The sequence below is a fragment of the Cebus imitator genome, unplaced genomic scaffold (assembly GCF_001604975.1).
Source record: "Cebus imitator isolate Cc_AM_T3 unplaced genomic scaffold, Cebus_imitator-1.0 Scaffold237, whole genome shotgun sequence".
NCBI classification, from domain to species: domain Eukaryota; kingdom Metazoa; phylum Chordata; class Mammalia; order Primates; family Cebidae; genus Cebus; species Cebus imitator.
The window spans coordinates 2,215,287-2,232,542 of record NW_016107552.1 but is presented as its reverse complement, the minus strand read 5'-3'; the positions used below and the strand labels follow the sequence as shown (position 1 = coordinate 2,232,542).

At 48.5% G+C, this 17,256-nt stretch overlaps 1 protein-coding gene and 1 long non-coding RNA gene across 4 annotated transcripts in view; one reads left to right on the top strand and one right to left on the bottom strand.

Moving 5' to 3' along the window:
• Positions 1 to 6,626, top strand: part of MYO18B (myosin XVIIIB) — a 285,741-nt gene extending 279,115 nt beyond the window's left edge. For all 3 annotated transcript variants that reach the window (XM_017498142.2, XM_017498140.2, XM_017498145.2), the window contains 2 exons: positions 2,710 to 3,955; positions 6,400 to 6,626. In XM_017498142.2, the coding sequence (XP_017353631.1) occupies positions 2,710 to 3,943 (1,234 nt within the window). In that variant the 3' untranslated portion in view covers positions 3,944 to 3,955; positions 6,400 to 6,626. The remainder of the gene's footprint in view (positions 1 to 2,709; positions 3,956 to 6,399) is intronic.
• On the bottom strand, positions 938 to 15,078 carry LOC119466873. The gene is made up of 4 exons (XR_005195378.1): positions 14,985 to 15,078; positions 8,365 to 8,369; positions 8,142 to 8,147; positions 938 to 952 (listed from the first exon to the last, which is right to left on the bottom strand). It is a non-coding gene; the product is annotated as an uncharacterized LOC119466873 (long non-coding RNA).
• Between the last annotated feature and the right edge of the window lie 2,178 nt (positions 15,079 to 17,256).

The following is a 17,256-nucleotide window of genomic DNA, read 5'->3' as shown; positions in this document are numbered from 1 at the left end:
GAAGTAGGAAAGGAGGCAGCTGTTCTGGGCAAATGCACAGCTTTTTTTTCAGTGCATGGGAACCAAGCTTTCTTCTCATGGTGAGACAGAAGGTCAGCTGCTCCTTCATTCGTCCATGCATCCCTCGTTGAACTTCAATTGAGGCTTTTATTGAGTCTAGTGTGGGGTTGGGGTCTGGGGATTTAGAATTAAATAGTAGTAATAATGATTGGCTTTAATTATTAATGATTAATAACCATTATTGGTTATAAATTATTCATCATGACCAATAACCATTATTTGGGTAATTAGCTGGCAGACACAGTATCAAGGTCCTTTCTTTCACTGTCCCAGCCGCCCCAGGAGGAAGGCACCGGGACCAGGGGTAGGGGAGTGGAAGGAGTGTTCCAGGGAAAGGGAACCACTTGTGCAAAACCCAGAAGCAGGGAGGACTTGGTCTGTCCCAGGAGACCAGCATCCAGGAGGAGGGTGAGCAAGAGGATAGAAATAGCAAGCCTGATCACACAGGAGAAGGACTGAGGGTGACAGTCCGAGAGAGTGGGAGGGGGGGTAGCTCCTCCAATTGCCACTTCGACACCTGGGTCTCCTTACCATCATCAGACCGCAATTTGAACCCTCCTCTACCCATCTGACATGGGGAGTTAGGAGAAAGAGATGCTCACAGCCTTTATGGTCTATGAAGGCCTTTAGCCAGGCCTATTGTTGCCTTGGTGACTTCACACAGGGCCCCAGCCTGGGAGGCTCCTGCCAGACCTGGAGGACATGGGTCTGTGGGTCCACTGAAGCTCTGTCCTCAGGGGCGCTCGGGAAGGCAGGGTCTAGGTGCCTGCCTCCATCTCCTCTGGCGCTGTAACACCACCGCCATAGACTGGGGGGCTTATAGACAACAGAAATGTATTTCTCATAGTTCTAGAGGCCGGGTAATCTGAGATCAAGCTGCTGGCAGGTAGATCTGTTGTCTGATTCATAGACGGCCATCTTCTCATTGCGTCCTCACACAGTGGAAGGGGCGAGGGAGCCCTCTGGGGCCTCTTTTATAAGGGCACTAATCTCATTCACAAGGGCTCCACCCTCGTGACCTAATCACCTCCCTAGATCCCCACCTGCTAATATCATCACATTGAGGATTAGGTGTCAACATTGAGTCTATTTTAATCCCCACCTATTTCCCTGGGAAAGATGCTCCTCTCCTAGCCCAACCCTTCCCTCTCGTGCCTTCCATGACATCACCTCAAGGGACCTCTGGCTTGGCTTCCTTCCCAGATTCAAAACCCCCTTGGGTCATGGGGTCAGTTCTTTTTCTCCTCAACTGTCCGTGTGATCAAGAGTGGAGATGGTGTTATCCCACTGGGTAAGCAAGAAGTCTTCCTCAAAGTCTGATAGCAGAGCCCCAGTCACCCTTTGTACATAGAGGTCGGAATTCCACAGATGTCCTGATTGTTGCAGTTCCGGCAAGAAAGCACTCAGAGACCCCATGATTGGAAACCCGCATCAGCATCGCCCTCAGCATCTATTCAGACCCGAGCCCTCAGTGGCTTTGTCTGCAGTGCTATAACTCTGACATTTGGCAACCTTTTTACTTTTCTAAAAAATAAATTATGGCCGGGCCTGTAATCCCAGCCCTTTGGGAGGCCAAGACGGGCGGATCACGAGATCAAGGGATCGAGACCAACCTGGCCAACATAGTGAAACCCCGTCTCTACCAAAAATACAAAAAGATTAGCCAGGCGTGGTGGCACGTGCCTGTGGTCCCAGCTCCTCAGAAGGCTGAGGCAGAAGAATCACTTGAACCCAGGGGGCAGAGGTTGCAGTGAGCCGAGATTGCGCCACTGCCCTCCAGCCTGGTGACAAAGCAAGACTCCATCTCAAAAATAAAAATAAATAAATTATAACTTTGCTGGTGGGTGGGAAGGGTGTCGTTTGTTTTAGAGAGAGGGCAAATAGATTGTATTTATTAAGGCAGAGGCTGATGGACTCCAGTCTCTCTTCTTTAAGTGATGCCATTTATTTTACAGTCTGTAATTTGGTCCCACTGTGAGGCTCCTGATTTTCAGAGGCAAAGTGTTTTTGGCGCTGCTGCTACAAACTCCCTCTGCATAAAAGCCACGTCTGGTGTAGTCCCAGAATAGAAACCGTCTGTCCTCTTGTGTATAGTCTTGGTTTCAAGTTGATTTCATGTGAATCTTTCCCTTTTGGGGAAACAAGATTTTACCTACCCCCGCACCCCATGAAACAACCAGGGATGCCCTGGGGCATCCCTTGGAGACACGTGTTTGGGTCTTGACTCTCAGATGCCGCACTTGGTGGGACTGTCCTCTGGGCTTAGCCTAAAATAAATAAACCACCCACTGCGTGTCCCCTTCTGGTCTTGAAGAAGCAAACTACTTATTTCACAGTAAGCTCTGGTCCTATCATGTCAGACATGATGCCTCATAAATCTAACTCATCCGTCTTAGCTGCAGTTTTAATCTACTCAGACGTACTTAGCTGGGTTTAATTACAGACAGAAATTGCATTCAGAAAGCAACAAGAAATCATTTACATGGCTTGAATTCGCACATTAAATCATATGGTTCATTTGAGAGTGCGGTAGGGATGGTGTTTCCAAAGAAAAATACTATTAGTGCGTGTGCTTGGGGGCTCTCACGCCGATGGCGCAAACTGTATGAACTGCAGTTTCTACCGACTGCATTTTTCTTCTTGGCACAGGATAAACGAGGAGGCTGGGGATGCTGAGAGGACCCAGCCGGTGTCGACACTGAGCAGAGGCTGGTGCACCGATGTCCGCAGCAAGACCTCGGAAGACAAGCCTGTTTCTCCCCATTTCGCCCGCCGGCAAAAGTACAGTCATCTTGGGGACGGTGAAGGGCTCACCATCCGGAGAAAGTCCACGGAGAGACTGGAAGCTGCATCCTCTCCCCTGGCTTCTCGGAGTGCAAATACATCCCCGCTGTCCAGGGAAAAGCTGCCCAGTCCTTCAGCGGCCCTCTCGGAGTTCGTGGAAGGGCTCCGGAGGAAGAGAGCCCAGAGAGGCCACGGGTCCACGCTGGGCCTGGAGGACTGGCCCACTCTCCCCATTTACCAGACTACTGGGGCTTCCACACTGAGGAGGGGCAGGGCTGGCAGTGACGAGGGAAACCTCTCTCTCAGGGCTGGGACGAAATCACCCCTGGAGATCGAAGGGGCTGCTGGTGGTCTCTTGAGGTCCACCAGCCTCAAATGCATCCCTTCAGATGGCGTTGGGGGCACAACCCTGCTCCCTGAGAAGGCGAAGGCCCGATTCAGTTCCTGTGAGTCCCTCTTAGAATCCAGACCGAGCATGGGGAGAAAACTGGGCTCCCCGACTGCACCCAGGGACACGCTGCTGTCGCCCGTACTGCGTCCTCGGAGGCGGTGTCTGGAGTCCTCTGTGGACGACGCAGCCGGTCCAGACCTCGGAAAGGAGCCGCTTGTTTTCCAGAACCGCCAGTTCGCCCACCTGATGGAGGAACCTCTAGGCAGTGACCCGTTCAGCTGGAAACTCCCAAGCCTCAACTACGAACGCAAGACCAAAGTGGACTTCGACGACTTCCTCCCAGCCATCCGGAAGCCCCAGGCGCCTGCATCCTTGGCTGGAGCAGCCAAAGGTGGGCAAGGCGGTTCGCAGCGTTCAGGCGTCCACTTTGAGCCGGAGGAGGCTGACCGTACCTTTCTCTCAGGGATCAAGACCATTTTGAAAGAGAGCCCAGAGCCCAAGGAGGATCCTGCTCACCTGTCCGACTCGTCCTCGTCCTCCAGCTCCATCGTGTCCTTCAAAAGTGCCGACAGCATCAAAAGTCGACCAGGAATCCCACGACTTGCGGGTGACGGTGATGAGCGAACGTCCCCCGAGCTCAGAGAGCCTGGGACAGGGAGGAAAGACGATGACGTTGCAAGCATAATGAAAAAATATCTCCAGAAGTAGGAACCAGTTCAGGTAAAAGCAACAGGCTGGGGCTGTTCTTGGGGAATGAGTCAAGCCTGCAGCCTTGGAGAGAGCAGGTGCCACTCCTGGCCTGAATGCCACAACAGATTTCTCTAGAGACCAAGATTTTTAGAGGTTTTAGCTGAAGTCACGTGTTGCTGAATGCAAAGCTTTTCAGAAGCCCTCTGCTGGGTACCCCTATTTCCTTATACTTTGAAATGCAGACATATCAGAAAGTAAGAGGTTCCTGTGGGATGATGCTAAAGAAGGTTCCAGATGTGGCCAGGGGCAGTGGCTCATGCCTATAATCCCTGCACTTTGGGAGGCTAAGGCAGGTGGATCACCTGAGGTCAGGAGTTCGAGACCAGACTGGCCAACAGGTGAAACCCCGTCTCTACTAAAAATACAAAAATTAGCCAGATGTCTCGGTGAACCCCTGTAATCCCAGCTACTCAGGAAGCTGAGGAAGGAGAATTGCTTGGAACCCGGGAGGCGGAGATAGCAGTGAGCCAAGGGCGCACCATTGCACTCCAGCCTGGGCAGCAAGAGCAAAACTCTATCTCAGAAAAAAAAAAGGTGGTGCCATATGTTTAAAGTTTCCCTGCCCTACTGTCATTTTCTTAATGTCCTTCCATCTGGGGTTGAAGGAGCTGCCGTAGCATTCTGTCCACATAATGATGGGAGATCCGTGCTGGGATCACAGACATGCAAAGGGCCAAGTTGGAAGAGACCTTCAGAATAGCGGCGTCCACTTGCATTACATCTGGAGAGAAACTGAGGCCTTAGGTTGAGGGGGAGGGAACAAGTACAAAAATCACAGAGCAACAGTGTGGGAGAACTACTCCCCACCCTTCCTCCCCCGCCTAGCACCCATCTTGCCACTTGTCTGGAGTCAGGGTAAGAAGAGGGATTCATTGCTAACCAAGGCTTACATTTATTGAATGGACACATCAGACAGTCACTGAGTACTCTTGATATCCCCAAGTGGTGGCAAATATTATTTATTCCCATTTGCCAGGTTGACAGACTGAGGATCGGAAAGACTGAAGTCACTTGTATAGAATCACCAGGGCAGAGCTAGTTTCCAACTCTAGAATCCCTACATTTATCTATAAAAGTTTTCCCCTGGGGATACATTCCAGGCATCTTCAATGAGTGAAATTAGAGCTGCCTGAGAGCCTACGAGTCTTCATAAATTTCCCAGTCACTGAATCTCAGAGCTCGCTGCAGCTCCTAACCATCTGCAGCTCAGATGGTCAAAGAATTGCACATGGCTCTCAGAGTGCGCCTTGCTGCAACCCTCAGGCCTCCTTGACCCAAATGAACCACACATCCTCTATTTCTTCGAGAGGCATCCTCAGCCCATCAAAAAGCCATTGCCCCTTCCGCAGAGACAGGCTTGGGCTATTTCAGAGCAAACTAATTTGACTTAACATGGCCTTCTCTCTGCTCTCAATTACCGAGTAAAGATCTGATATTCATTTACATTATTATGCTCTCGGGGACACAGAAAGCAGTTTCAAAGGCCAATAAAGGGCACATATCCACGACAGGAGCAGTCCTTAGCAGAAGTCATCACGGAACATCTTGTCTCTGCCATTCCTTTTAAAACTCAAGTCCCCTTCCCTACCCTGAGCAAGGTTCTTCTCCAAGGATGCTAGTTTTTCAGCTATAAGGATGCAGATGCATGGTGGGCTTTAGAGCTAAGCAAGACCCCCAAAGGTCAGTTCTGCCCTACAACTAGCCATGGGACTCTGGGCAAGTGATGCAGTCTCGCCAAGCCCCAGTGTCCTCAGTTGGAAAACAGGGGTAAGAATACCAGCTTCCTAAAGTAACGCTGTGGGTTTCATGAGACTGAAAGATTTCTAGAATAGAGCATAGCATCCCGTGGATGCAGTAAATGCCACGTTACTCTGCACCTGGAATTTCTGGACCTTTGGGAAGCCTGTCCCAACTTTTCCTTCAGTTGTTCTCCTCCTGCTGCCTACATTCTACCATCTCTTTCTGTGGAGTTGCTACGGTAACACCACCTGAGTATACAGAACTCCAGGCCCTCCACCCCATTCATTCCCTCCGTCAAAATGTACCCATCCTCCTGGGCAGGCACAGTGGCTCGTGCTCATAATCCCAGTTCTTTAGGGAGGCTGAGGCAGGAGGATCACTTGAGGCCAGGAGTTTGAGACCAGCCTGGGCAACCTAGTGAGGCCCCACCTGTACAAGAAATAAAAAATAAGAAATTAGTTGGGCTTGGTGGCATGCACATGTAATCCTGGCTACTCAGGAAGCTGAAGCAGGAAGACCACTCGAGCCCAGGAGTTGGAGGGTGCAGTGAGCTATGATTGAAGCACTGCACTCCAGCCTAGGTGACAAAGTGAGACCCTGTCTCCAAGAAAAGAAAAGAAATCCTTACGTGTTCTTCGTCCTGTTCATCAACTCTGATCTATGTTTGCTTCCAGCCTCCTGAGATGCATTCACCCTTGACGACTTCCTGACTCTACAATAACTTGGAGACAGAGAGACTGACCAGGCCTCCCCAGTGGCTCTCTGTCCAGAGCCAGCCAGCACGGGCACCCTCAAGAGGCGAGACGGGCCCACAGAGGCATATCCTGCGGGGGTGCTGGGCTCCCAGTGTGCTTAGCCTGAACAAAATAAAGTGTTGACTCCTGGGCATCTGTGCCTTCTCTCTGGCTGTGCTACCTGGAATTCCAGAGTGCTGATAGAGTGCAGGTAGGGGTAGGACTGTTCCAAACAATAGAACCAACCCAAACCGTGTGTAGTTTGGGGTGTGTGCTGCTGTTTCTCTTCCTACCTGTCTACATGCCATGACCTTCCTCCTCCTCTTCACCTGGCCAGTTTCAGCTCACATGCTTCCTCCTCCAGGAAGTCTTCCCTGATATATCAAACTGAAACAAATGCTCCTCCTCCATGCTCCCTTAATCCCCATACTTGTCTATCATTTTCCTCTGCCAGTTTATTTCTGTATCCTGTGTATGTATGAGTGTGTACAAGCATTCAAGAAACTGATGATGAATGAATGAATGAACCGATGAACAAATAAATGAGCCCACACACCCTGAATGCACGTGACACACTGATATATATGCATCCTACAAATGTGCACCCACATCAACATTCAAGAACCTTGAATTTATTCCCTTTTTACCAAGGCGAAGCTAGCATATGTGTGCCCACATTTAGGTAGCAAATGCTGCCTTTATTTAAATTCCCGCTAGCATAGACTCCATATCCTACCCCAAATTTGTCTCCATCCCTGGGACCCCTCTGGTGTAGCCAATCATAGCTCCCACCCGTGGGAGGGAATTCCCATTTAGATCACTGCTTTGTTAGTTTGCCAGGGCTGCTGTGACAAAGTGCCATAGCTGGAGGGTCAAAGTCCAAATTCATGGTCAGCTGGGTAAACGCCTTCTGAGAGCTGTGAGGGCCTCTCTCCTTAGCTGGTAGATGGATGTCTTCTCCCTATGTCTGTTCATGTCTATATCCAAATTTCCCCTTTCTATATGGAATAGGCCCTAATGACCTTATTTTAACTTGGTTACCCCAGAAAGACCCTACCTTTAAATTAAGTCACTTTATGAAGTACTGAGGGTTAGAACTCCAATATTTTTTGAGTGGGGCTAGGGAAGTGGGCACACAATTCAACCAATAATAACTGGGAAGAGGTCACTCCAAAATGAGGAGCTCTCATCTCTGATCATCCTCACTAGAGACTCTGGGTAGAAGTGGGGCAAGGGAGGAGGATGGGGCAGGAAGGAAATTCACTGGAGTCCCTCTCTGGAGACCTCGCCATCTCTGGAGACCTGCCTGCCTCTCTGATGGAGCAAGGTGGTGGAATAGTGAACCCTGTTGTCTCTGATGCAGACACAGTCCCATTTGGTGAATCCACCATCCACCTCCTGCCATTCACAGGAGGGTCCTGTGTCACTAGGGAGTGCTGGGGCATGTGGGGCAAGCAGCCAGGACCTCTGTGAGGAGTCAGAAGCCCTGTCAAAGAGGGGGCACCACCCAAAAGCTCGCCAACACTTAGGTATGGGGTGGGCATGTGAGAAGACTCAAGCTCTTGCACCAGGCTCTCCCAAAGGTTTCTGCAGTGAGACCCATGGAGTCATGGAGTCTCAGCCAAGTCACTTCCCTCACTGGGCCTCAGTTTTCTCATCTCAGCAATGGGAACAACAGTTACTAGACTCTAATGACACCTGGGAAAGGGAGAGTAGAGCATACTGTATTTGTTTGCTAGAGATGCTGTAACAAAATCCCACAGCCTGGGTGGCCTAACCAACAGAAATTTATTTCCTCGTGATTCTGGAGGGTGGAAGTCTGCAATCAAGGTGTCAGCAGTGGTGGGTTTTCCTAAGGCCTCTGTCCTTGGTTTGTAGATAGTCACTTTCTTGCTGTGTCCTCACGTGGTCTTTCTTCTATGTGGCTGTGCCTCTGGTGTCTCTCTGTGTGTCCAAATGTTCTCTTCTTATAAGAACAGCCGTCATAATGAAACAGGGCCTACACTCATGAGTTCGAGACCAGCCAGGCCAACATGGTGAAACCCTGTCTCTACTAAAAATAAAAAAATATATATATATATATATATATACACAAAAATTAGCTGGGTGTGGTGGTGGGTGCCTGTAATCCCAGCTACTCAGGAGGCCGAGGCAGGAGGATCAACTGAACCCAGGAAGTGGAGGTCGCAATGAGCCGAGATTTCGCCATTGCACACCAGCCTGGGCAACAGGGTCAGACTCCGTCTCAAAAATGAAAAATGAAACAGGGCCTACCCTGATGACCTCATTTTAATCACTCCTTTGTAAGGCCCTATCTGCAAATACTGTCACATTCTAAGGTACTGGGGGGTTAGAACTTCAACACATGAATTTTAGGGGCTCACAATTCATCCCGTAAAACACACAATGCAAAAGGAAGTGGTGATTTAATTTATTATTCCTACGTGATCGGATACATATATCCCAAGCTCGCAGCTTGGTCCCCAAACAGAGGTAATTCTGGAAGTGAGGAACAGATTATCATTGCCAAAGGGAACAAATCCTTTGATGTTTCCTGGGCATTTTAGAGCCTGGAACCTTTGAGTTTCCATGAGCTTCTCTTCATGCGCCAGTAATATTATTTACTCAGCCCATATTTGCTGAGCACTTTCTGAGTTCCTGGCACCGTTCCCCACACCCAGGCTCTGGTGAGCAGGCCGGGTCGCCCTGCCTTTCTACAGGGAATATCTTGGCTGGGGAGACACATAATAAGCAAGAAAATGAATATACTGTCAGGAGCAAGCTGTATGATGAAGAAAAATAAAGATGAAATTATCTCGTGAGTTCCCTGTTAAAAATTTATAATACGTTTATTTTATGAAGTACGTTTTTATAGAAGAGGAAGGCAGTCATTATTCTTCAATGATGTGTGAGTGATGCATCCAAAAAGGTTAATTTCAAGTAATAACAGCAAAGTCTTCCTCATTATGCAGCAGTAAACAGAAATCCTGAAGATGCTCATTAAAAGTCAATTTAACATGCTAGAAGTTGACAACCATCCCATGCTTCTCAATTCCCCCAACCCAGCACAGCCTGGAGCAGAAAGTACTTACTCAACTTCATCCTCTTTCTTTCTTCCTTTTTTTTTTGTTTTTGAGTTGGAGTTTTGCTCTTGTTGCCCAGGCTGGAGTGTAATGTGTGATCTCGGCTCACTGCAACCTCCGCCTCCTGGGTTCAAGCAATTCTCCTGCCTCATCTCCCTAGGTGGGCTTATAGACGCCTATCACCATGCCTGGCTAATTTTTGTATTTTTAGTAGAGATGAGGTTTCACCATGCTGGCCAAGCTTTGAGCCTCTTTCCTACAAGATGACTCTAGAAATTGCACTGTGGGCCCTGATGTCACATAGGGACTGTACTTCCCCCCCCAGCACCCAGGGTAGTAAGCATCATCCAATTCTATGTGACACTACCACTTCTGCTATCTGGGATATCAACATGGCCTGGCCCCTGGCCTGGGCTCTGCCACTCATGCCCCAAGTTGGAGATTCTCTCTCTGTGTGACCTCACTGATGTCCCTACTTTCTGGCCTCTCCTTTACTCATCTGTAAAATGGGTCTAAACTAGTACAAGTTTCCCAGCATCCTTTTAAGGAACCAAGAGCTCATGAATCACTTAGCCCATTGATTGGAAGATAGTCAGCTTGCAGTTAATGGTGGCATCATTGTTCTTTGGTCTCAGGAGCACTGCTTGCTCCCTGATGCCCAAGTCTGTGGCTCCAATTGTATGGCTGTGCGTTGCTATGACATCCCTGCTGATTGTAACCAAAACTATTTAAAAGGTGAGGGTGTTGGTGGTCGTGAATCCAGGTAGATTAAATGCTCTCCTGCACATGTTTGCTCTTGCTTTTATATCCTGAGGCCATTTTTAATAGGGTGCCCAGGTCTTAAGAGAACCCTAGACCATAAGGACTAGAAGGAAGCCTCAAGGTAATTTTCCAGGTGGGGAAAGTGCGTCTCAGAGAAGAAAGTGAGTTTTCCAAAGGTACTCAATAGCAGTGCTGAGTTTAGAGCTCAGCATTTATTCACTTAACAAATGCCACCTCGTGTCCTGGGCACTGTTGTAGGCACTGTAGATACGGCTGAGAATGGGATAGGCAAAGGCCCTGGCTTGGTGAAGCTTATGATTTACTGTGGGAGACAGGTAATACACTTGACAATGCATACGTTTCCTACTGCCTGATGTCCAACCAGTAGTCCAGCAGCTACAGATCATTCTCCTGTGCCTGGATGATATTTTGCCAAACACCAGGGATTTGGCCTAGGTCCAGTGACTCATATCACAGACCACAAGTATTGCCAGGGAGGAAAATCTTTCTTATTTTTATTTATTTATTTTTGTGATAAGTCTCGTTCTGTAGCTCACGGCAACCTTCGCCTCCCAGGTTCAAGTGATTCTTCTGCTTCAGCCTCCTGAGTAGGCACACACTACCACACCTGGCTAATTTTTGTATTTTTAGTAGAGGTGGGGTTTCACTATGTTGGCCAAGATGATCTTGATCACTTGACCTCATGATCCTCCTGCCTCAGCCTCCCAAAGTGCTGGGGTTACAGGTGTGAGCCACCACGCCTGGACGGAAAAGCTTTGTTATGGTAACAAACAATTGTCAAAATACTAACTGCAGTAGCAAATAACAAGCCCAAGAGTGTTCAAACCAAAACAGTCAGGGTGCTTTCCACTCTCAGGCCAGTCAGTTAGGTTTGTCCAACCTGCAACAAATGGAAATTCCTTTGGAATTACCCCAAATTGAGAGGAGAGTCTCCTGCTGTCAGGTATTCCTATCTGGATACAGATGTCAAATTTCAAAGTCTGTTCTTCCTAGGCAATCAGGAATGCAGTTGGGGCTGGCAGTGGTGGGGCAGAAGAGAAGGAGACTGAAACCTATCTCTGGCCAAATATGGCTGGGAAGCTGCTGGGAGGGCTTCTGAAATGCTCCTGGTCTGTGGCCACTGAGCCATAAGCAATGCATTCCTGATGAGAGAACCAGAATTTTGTTGGCAAACTCCAGGGGTTCAACGTAGGTCTGGCTGCTCACCACACAGAAAGCCAATCACTGAGACAACAAATGTTTCTCCAGAAGAAAAGCCGTATTGGAGGTGACACATCAGCCTAATTGTCAAATTGTCTCCCTCCCCAGTCAACTAAAGTTGGGGTTTATAAAGCAGGGAAGGAGAACAGAAGGGACAAGGAGGAGGAGTTGGTCAACAGGTAGAAAATGTGTCTCATTGTCTGGGTGCAGTGATCTAGAAAGCCTCATCTCCCTCATACCATCCATCAGGCCCAAAGGTCTGTTTCCTGATAAAGGAACTCAGATAAGCCAACTGTACGTTTCTCAAGCCTCAGAGGCCCTCTCCAGGCCAACACAGACTCAGCCCTGTTCCAAGGCCCCTGGCTCTCTGCAGAGTTCAAGGAGGGGGAGTTAAGTCTCTTCATTCTTTCCCAGTCCCGAAGGTTGCACATGGGAAGCACAGGAGAGGGGAGACTGCTGTTGCTGCTAGAAGAGGCAGGTGTCAAAGGATGTCGGATGCAGCCGTAGAAGGCTCTGGTTGTGATTAATGGCCTGGCTAGCCTCCTGCTGCTGTCTTTAGAAGGTGATGGACAGTTCAGACTGGACTCCCACTCCCTGGACCTGGCTGCTTATTTAGCTGTCAATGTGGGCAGCTCCCTTCAGAGCATAGTGACAGATGTGAAACAGCAGCCCCAGTGACAAGGTGACACAATGACCCTGTCACCCTTTGTTAAGAATCATCATAGCTCCCATTCCTTGTGTGTCTGTGAGGAGATAGGCACTGTGCTTGGTGATATTCAAGCATCACTTCTAAGAGACAAGGGTTGGGATCCACTGTCCTATCCATGTGTCCTATATGTGCAAGAAGAAATATAAAACGACTCAAAATGCTCCTTGTAAAATAGCTGCATGCAGGCCCAATAGTCTTATTCTGGGCTCAGTGGGAAAATCATGCTCATAGTGCATGCCTACAGCTTGTAGGATTCACTGGAATGGCTTGTTTAGCCCTCTTTCCATCTCCTAGAATCTAAAGTTTATGGTCTTTCTGCTTAGGCTTCCTGCAAAGGGTAGGCAAAGACGGCTGCATTTACCAAAAGCCCTTGGCTTTCCCTTAATCCTCAGCTTACGTGTAAAGGGTGCCTGCAGCAAAGGGTGGAAGGGCACTGGAGGATACAGTTCCCTAAAGCACAGCGGCCTCACCTTTGGTAAAGTGAGTCAGTGTTTGTGGCTGGCCCTGACCAATTAAAGAGCAATTTTTATTGATCAGCGAGTGTGGAGAGAGAAAGTAACAAGGTGTCAGGCCCAAGGTTAATGCCTTCCCCCCTTACCAGCCATTGAGGCTCAGAGAGGACAGAAATGCAGAGAAGTGGAGCTAGGATTTGAATTCAGGGCTCTAGCTCCAAACCCAGGCATTCTTGGTACTAACACCATTGGCCTAGCTTGCAGTGTAGACAGTGCTTTCTTATAAGGTCAGCTGGCTGAACACGGACCTATGAATCACATCACTTCACCTGCACCATCTCCGTCTGGCTAAACAAAGCTGGGCCCACCTGCTCCATCTGGGAGGCAATGCAGACCAGTGTCCAGGGCTGGGCTTAGCTTTACTCCTGGCTTTGCCATTTTTTAAGCTGTGTAACCTCAAATGATTTGTTAAACCCCTCCAAGTCTTGATTTCTTCTCGAGTAATAAGGGGAGGGAGAAGAGACCCTATCTTTAGAGCCTGTCTGGCCAGCAGAAGCACCAGGACAAGGATTATTATACCCATTTTACAGATGAGGCAGCTGAGGCTCAGCAAGGCCAAGTGACTGACCCGAGTTAGCAATGGAGAAGCTGGGATTTGAGTTCAGAGCTCCTGACTCCTCATTCAATGCTCTTCCTAAGACAGTCACTCTGATCTCCTTCAAGTCCCAGGCCCAGTTGTCTGGCCAGTGCAGGGCCCTAGGAGGCATTCATCCCTATTGTTCACTTCAATCTCAAAAGACCTACTTCGAAAGTGGGGTAGGTTAAGAAGATTGTTCCACAGATGCCCAGCCTGTTCTCCCATGTTTGAGGGAATCCAATTTTTGGCATCAAAGGCCCCTAGAGCTTAAATGTGTCCTTTCCTAATAAAAGGAAGTACTGGAAATTATTCTTGCTGCTGGTGGTTCACTGGGTGTCTCATTTAGGGCTCTGTGGGCATCATGGCTCATGATCCATGGACTAATGCCCCATGCCTGTGTGTGGAAGACCCAGGAGTGGGTTTAGAGGGCATGGATGGGGACAGGCAAGAGTGTTCCCTGCGGCTGAGGAGCAAACACTACTGGCAGGGCCCAGCTGGTACCAGAACATTACACTGGCCCCATCATTATTTTATGTGCAGAAACACGACCAGAGAAGGTGCATCTATTGCCTAAAGTCACACAGTAATTTGGAAGCAGACTTCAACCTAGTGTTTTCCCTCTAATTCTTGCTGCTTCCTAGAGCTGGAGAGAAATGATTGGAGGATAATTCAGTCTTTGAGTCTGTTGTAAATAACTAGGGTGCACTAAAGAATCCTGCCAGCACCTCCAAGTTCTGGTCTCAAAGATTTAGATCTACATTCTTTGTTTTTCTGCAACTCTGAGTGGCCCACATTCTGTTCGGTGTAGTGTTAAGCTCACCATAGGCTGGCTGTATGGGTGGGCAAGCTATGTAGCCTCTCTGTGCCTCCGTTTCCTGCCATAAAGTCAGGACAATGATGACATTGGATCCATCTCATGAGTCTTCTCAGGTTCTCTGGGTCTCATGTAACTCCTGGAATCTCAATTGCTTCCTGATTCACAGCTGTTGCTATGGCAACATAGTCCATGTCCATCAAGTCCCACCACCTGAAGCCAAAGTCCAGGGTCCCTGGCTCCTCCTACCACATGCACATTATGTAGGGGATCTCCTGGCAGGGTGCACTTTAAGCGCTGGGAAACAGAAGATTTGAAGGAGCTGGAATTACACTCTCTCTCCACTCCTTCTATTGGACCACAACAGGAAATTCTCCTTTGCAGTCTAACTAGGGGCAGACCACATTAGCCAACCAACTACTGTAATCAGCTTGGTAATGCATGACTGACCTTGTATCTTATCTTGCCTGCCTCATTTCCCTTCTCCCTGAGTCTCTCTGCCCCGAGACTGTCCTTTCCAAGAGCATATGAGCATTTAAATCTTGCCCCAGGTGCATTTCCTAGGGAGCCTGCATTAAGACTAAAGCCAAGGCAAGGGGTGATGTGAGAATTAAACAAATAGATGCATGAAAAAGCACTTTGAATTGGTACTAGCACTTTGTAAGCACCCCATAAACGTGAGCTGCTGTCATTATTCTTATGGCTGTTAATATCTCTTGGAGTCTGATATTCGAGGGAAGGAAGCATCCAGCATGGGAGAAAGATGAAGGCTGGAAGACTTAGCAGGTCTGCTTTCCCATCTTCTCTTGCTTGCTCAATACTTGCCGCTCTGGAAGCAGATGGTGACCACCCAGGCTGAGGCTGGGTCTGCCTCTCCCGGTCCACTGACTCAAATGTGAACCTCCTTTGGCAACACGCTCTCAGACACTCCCAGGAACAAAACTTTGCCTCCTTCATCCAATCAAGTTGACACTCGACATTAACCATCACAATATCAGTGCTATGTCTGTAGATGTTACTGTATCTGGCTCTTGCGTGATGTGGTCCCTACCTGTCTTGCCTGCCTCTGCCCTGGATGCTGCTTCAATCCTACCCTGGTCTTTCTCCCTTCTGGGCTTTCTTGCATGCTTTTATCTCTACCTGGAGCCCTCATTTATTCATTCACATGCTCATTCATGCACAGGTCGTTTTGGGGCATCCACTCAAAAGACCATCCACTGGTCTTAGAGGCTTACACTAGTCTCACCTGCCTTTTCACCTTGCTAATTGTCCTCCTTCCTCCAGATGTCAGCCTTCCTTGACTTCCAGGCAGGGCTGGGAATGCTGCCACAGCCTCCTGCCCACCTGTGCCTCTCTCTGTCCTTAGGCATTTTTTATTGTTTTATTATTTTAGTCATACATGTATATATAATTTCAATGGTGTTGAGGGTACAGATGGCTTCAGGTTACATGGATAAATTCATTAGTGGTGATTTCTGAGATTTTAGTGTACCTGTCACCCGAGCAGTGTACATTGTATCTAATATGCGGTCTTTTATCCCTCACTTGCCTCCCAACCTCCCCTCCCCGACCCTGAGTCCCCAAAGTCCATTATATCACTATTTATTTATTTATTGAGGTAGGGTCCCACTCTGTTGCCCAGGCTGGAGTACACTGGCATGATCTCAGCTCACTGAAGCCTCGACCTCCCGGGCCCAGGTGATTCTCCTACCTCAGCCTCCCGGGTGGCTGGGACTACAGGTGGATAATACCAATTCCGGCTAATTTTTTGTATTTTTTTTTGTAAAGACAGGTTTCCACCATGTCACCCGGATTGGCGTTATATCATTCTTAATGTTTATGCGTCCTCACAGCTGGGCTCCCACTTATAAGTGAGAACATATAATATTTGGTTTTCCACTCCCGAGTTACTTCACTTAGAATAATGGACTCCAGCTCCATCTGAGTTGCTTCAAGACTTTATTCCAGTCTTTCTTTATGGCCGAGTGGTATTTCGTGGCATAAATACATCGCATTTTCTTTATCCACTCGCTGGTCTGTGTCTGCTCTTAGGTTTGCCGCTGTTTACTCAGTGCTCTCTCTATACAGCTGTGAGGTCCAGGACCCAATTCAAGGTTGATGCTAAGGAAATGTATCCATAAAACACGTAGTAGGTGTCAGGCTTTATCTAGCACCGGAAATAAAACAGACAGATAATTCACGTTCTTATGCAATTTACATTATAGTTGGGAGGGGGAGCAAATGGTAAACAAGAGGAGCGAGTGAACTATAAAAGATATTAGGTCGCTGAAAGCATGGAGGAGAAAAAATAAGCCATAGAAGGGACTAGAAGGCACCGGAAATAGCGCAGAGAGCATTTTAGATAGAGTGGGCAGGGGAAGGCCTCCTTGGGAAAGACATTTAAGTAAAGATTTGAAGAAAGTGAAGGAACCAGCCATGCCTAGAAGCTGGGGAAGAGAACTCTAGGCAGAGGGAGCCGTCAGTGCAAAGGCCCTGGGGTAGGAGCATGAATGGCGGCTTTGAGCACCTCCAAGGAGGCCAGTATGGCGGGGGTAGGGTGATCGAGGGGATGAGGAATGGTGGACAAGATCAGAAAGGTGATGAGGGTCAGAGGATGGAGGGCCGTGTAGGACTTTGTAAAGATGTTGGCTTTAACTGAGAGTAAGATGGGAGCCATTTAGGGTGACCAACCATCTCGCTTTGCCCAGGCCTGAGGGGGCTCTTGGGACACAGAACTTTTGGTGCTAAAACAGAGAAAATCCCGAGCAAACTAGGATGAGGTTTGCCCTAGACCCTAGAGCAAGCTTGTCCAACCCACGGCCCCTGGGACTCATGTGGCCCAGGACAGCTTTGAATGTGGCCCACCAGAAATTTATAGACTTTCTTAAAGCATTATGAGATTGTTTTGGAGATTTTTATTTTTGCTTATCAGCTATTGTTAATGTTAGGTATTTTATGTGCCACCCAAGACAATTCTTCCAATGTGACTCAAGGAAGCCAAAAAATTGGTCATGCCTATAATCCCAGGACTTGGGAGGATGAAGCAGGAGGGTCGCTAGAGCCTAGGAATTCAAGACCAGCCTGGAAGACATGGAGAAACCCCGTCTCTACCAAAAAAA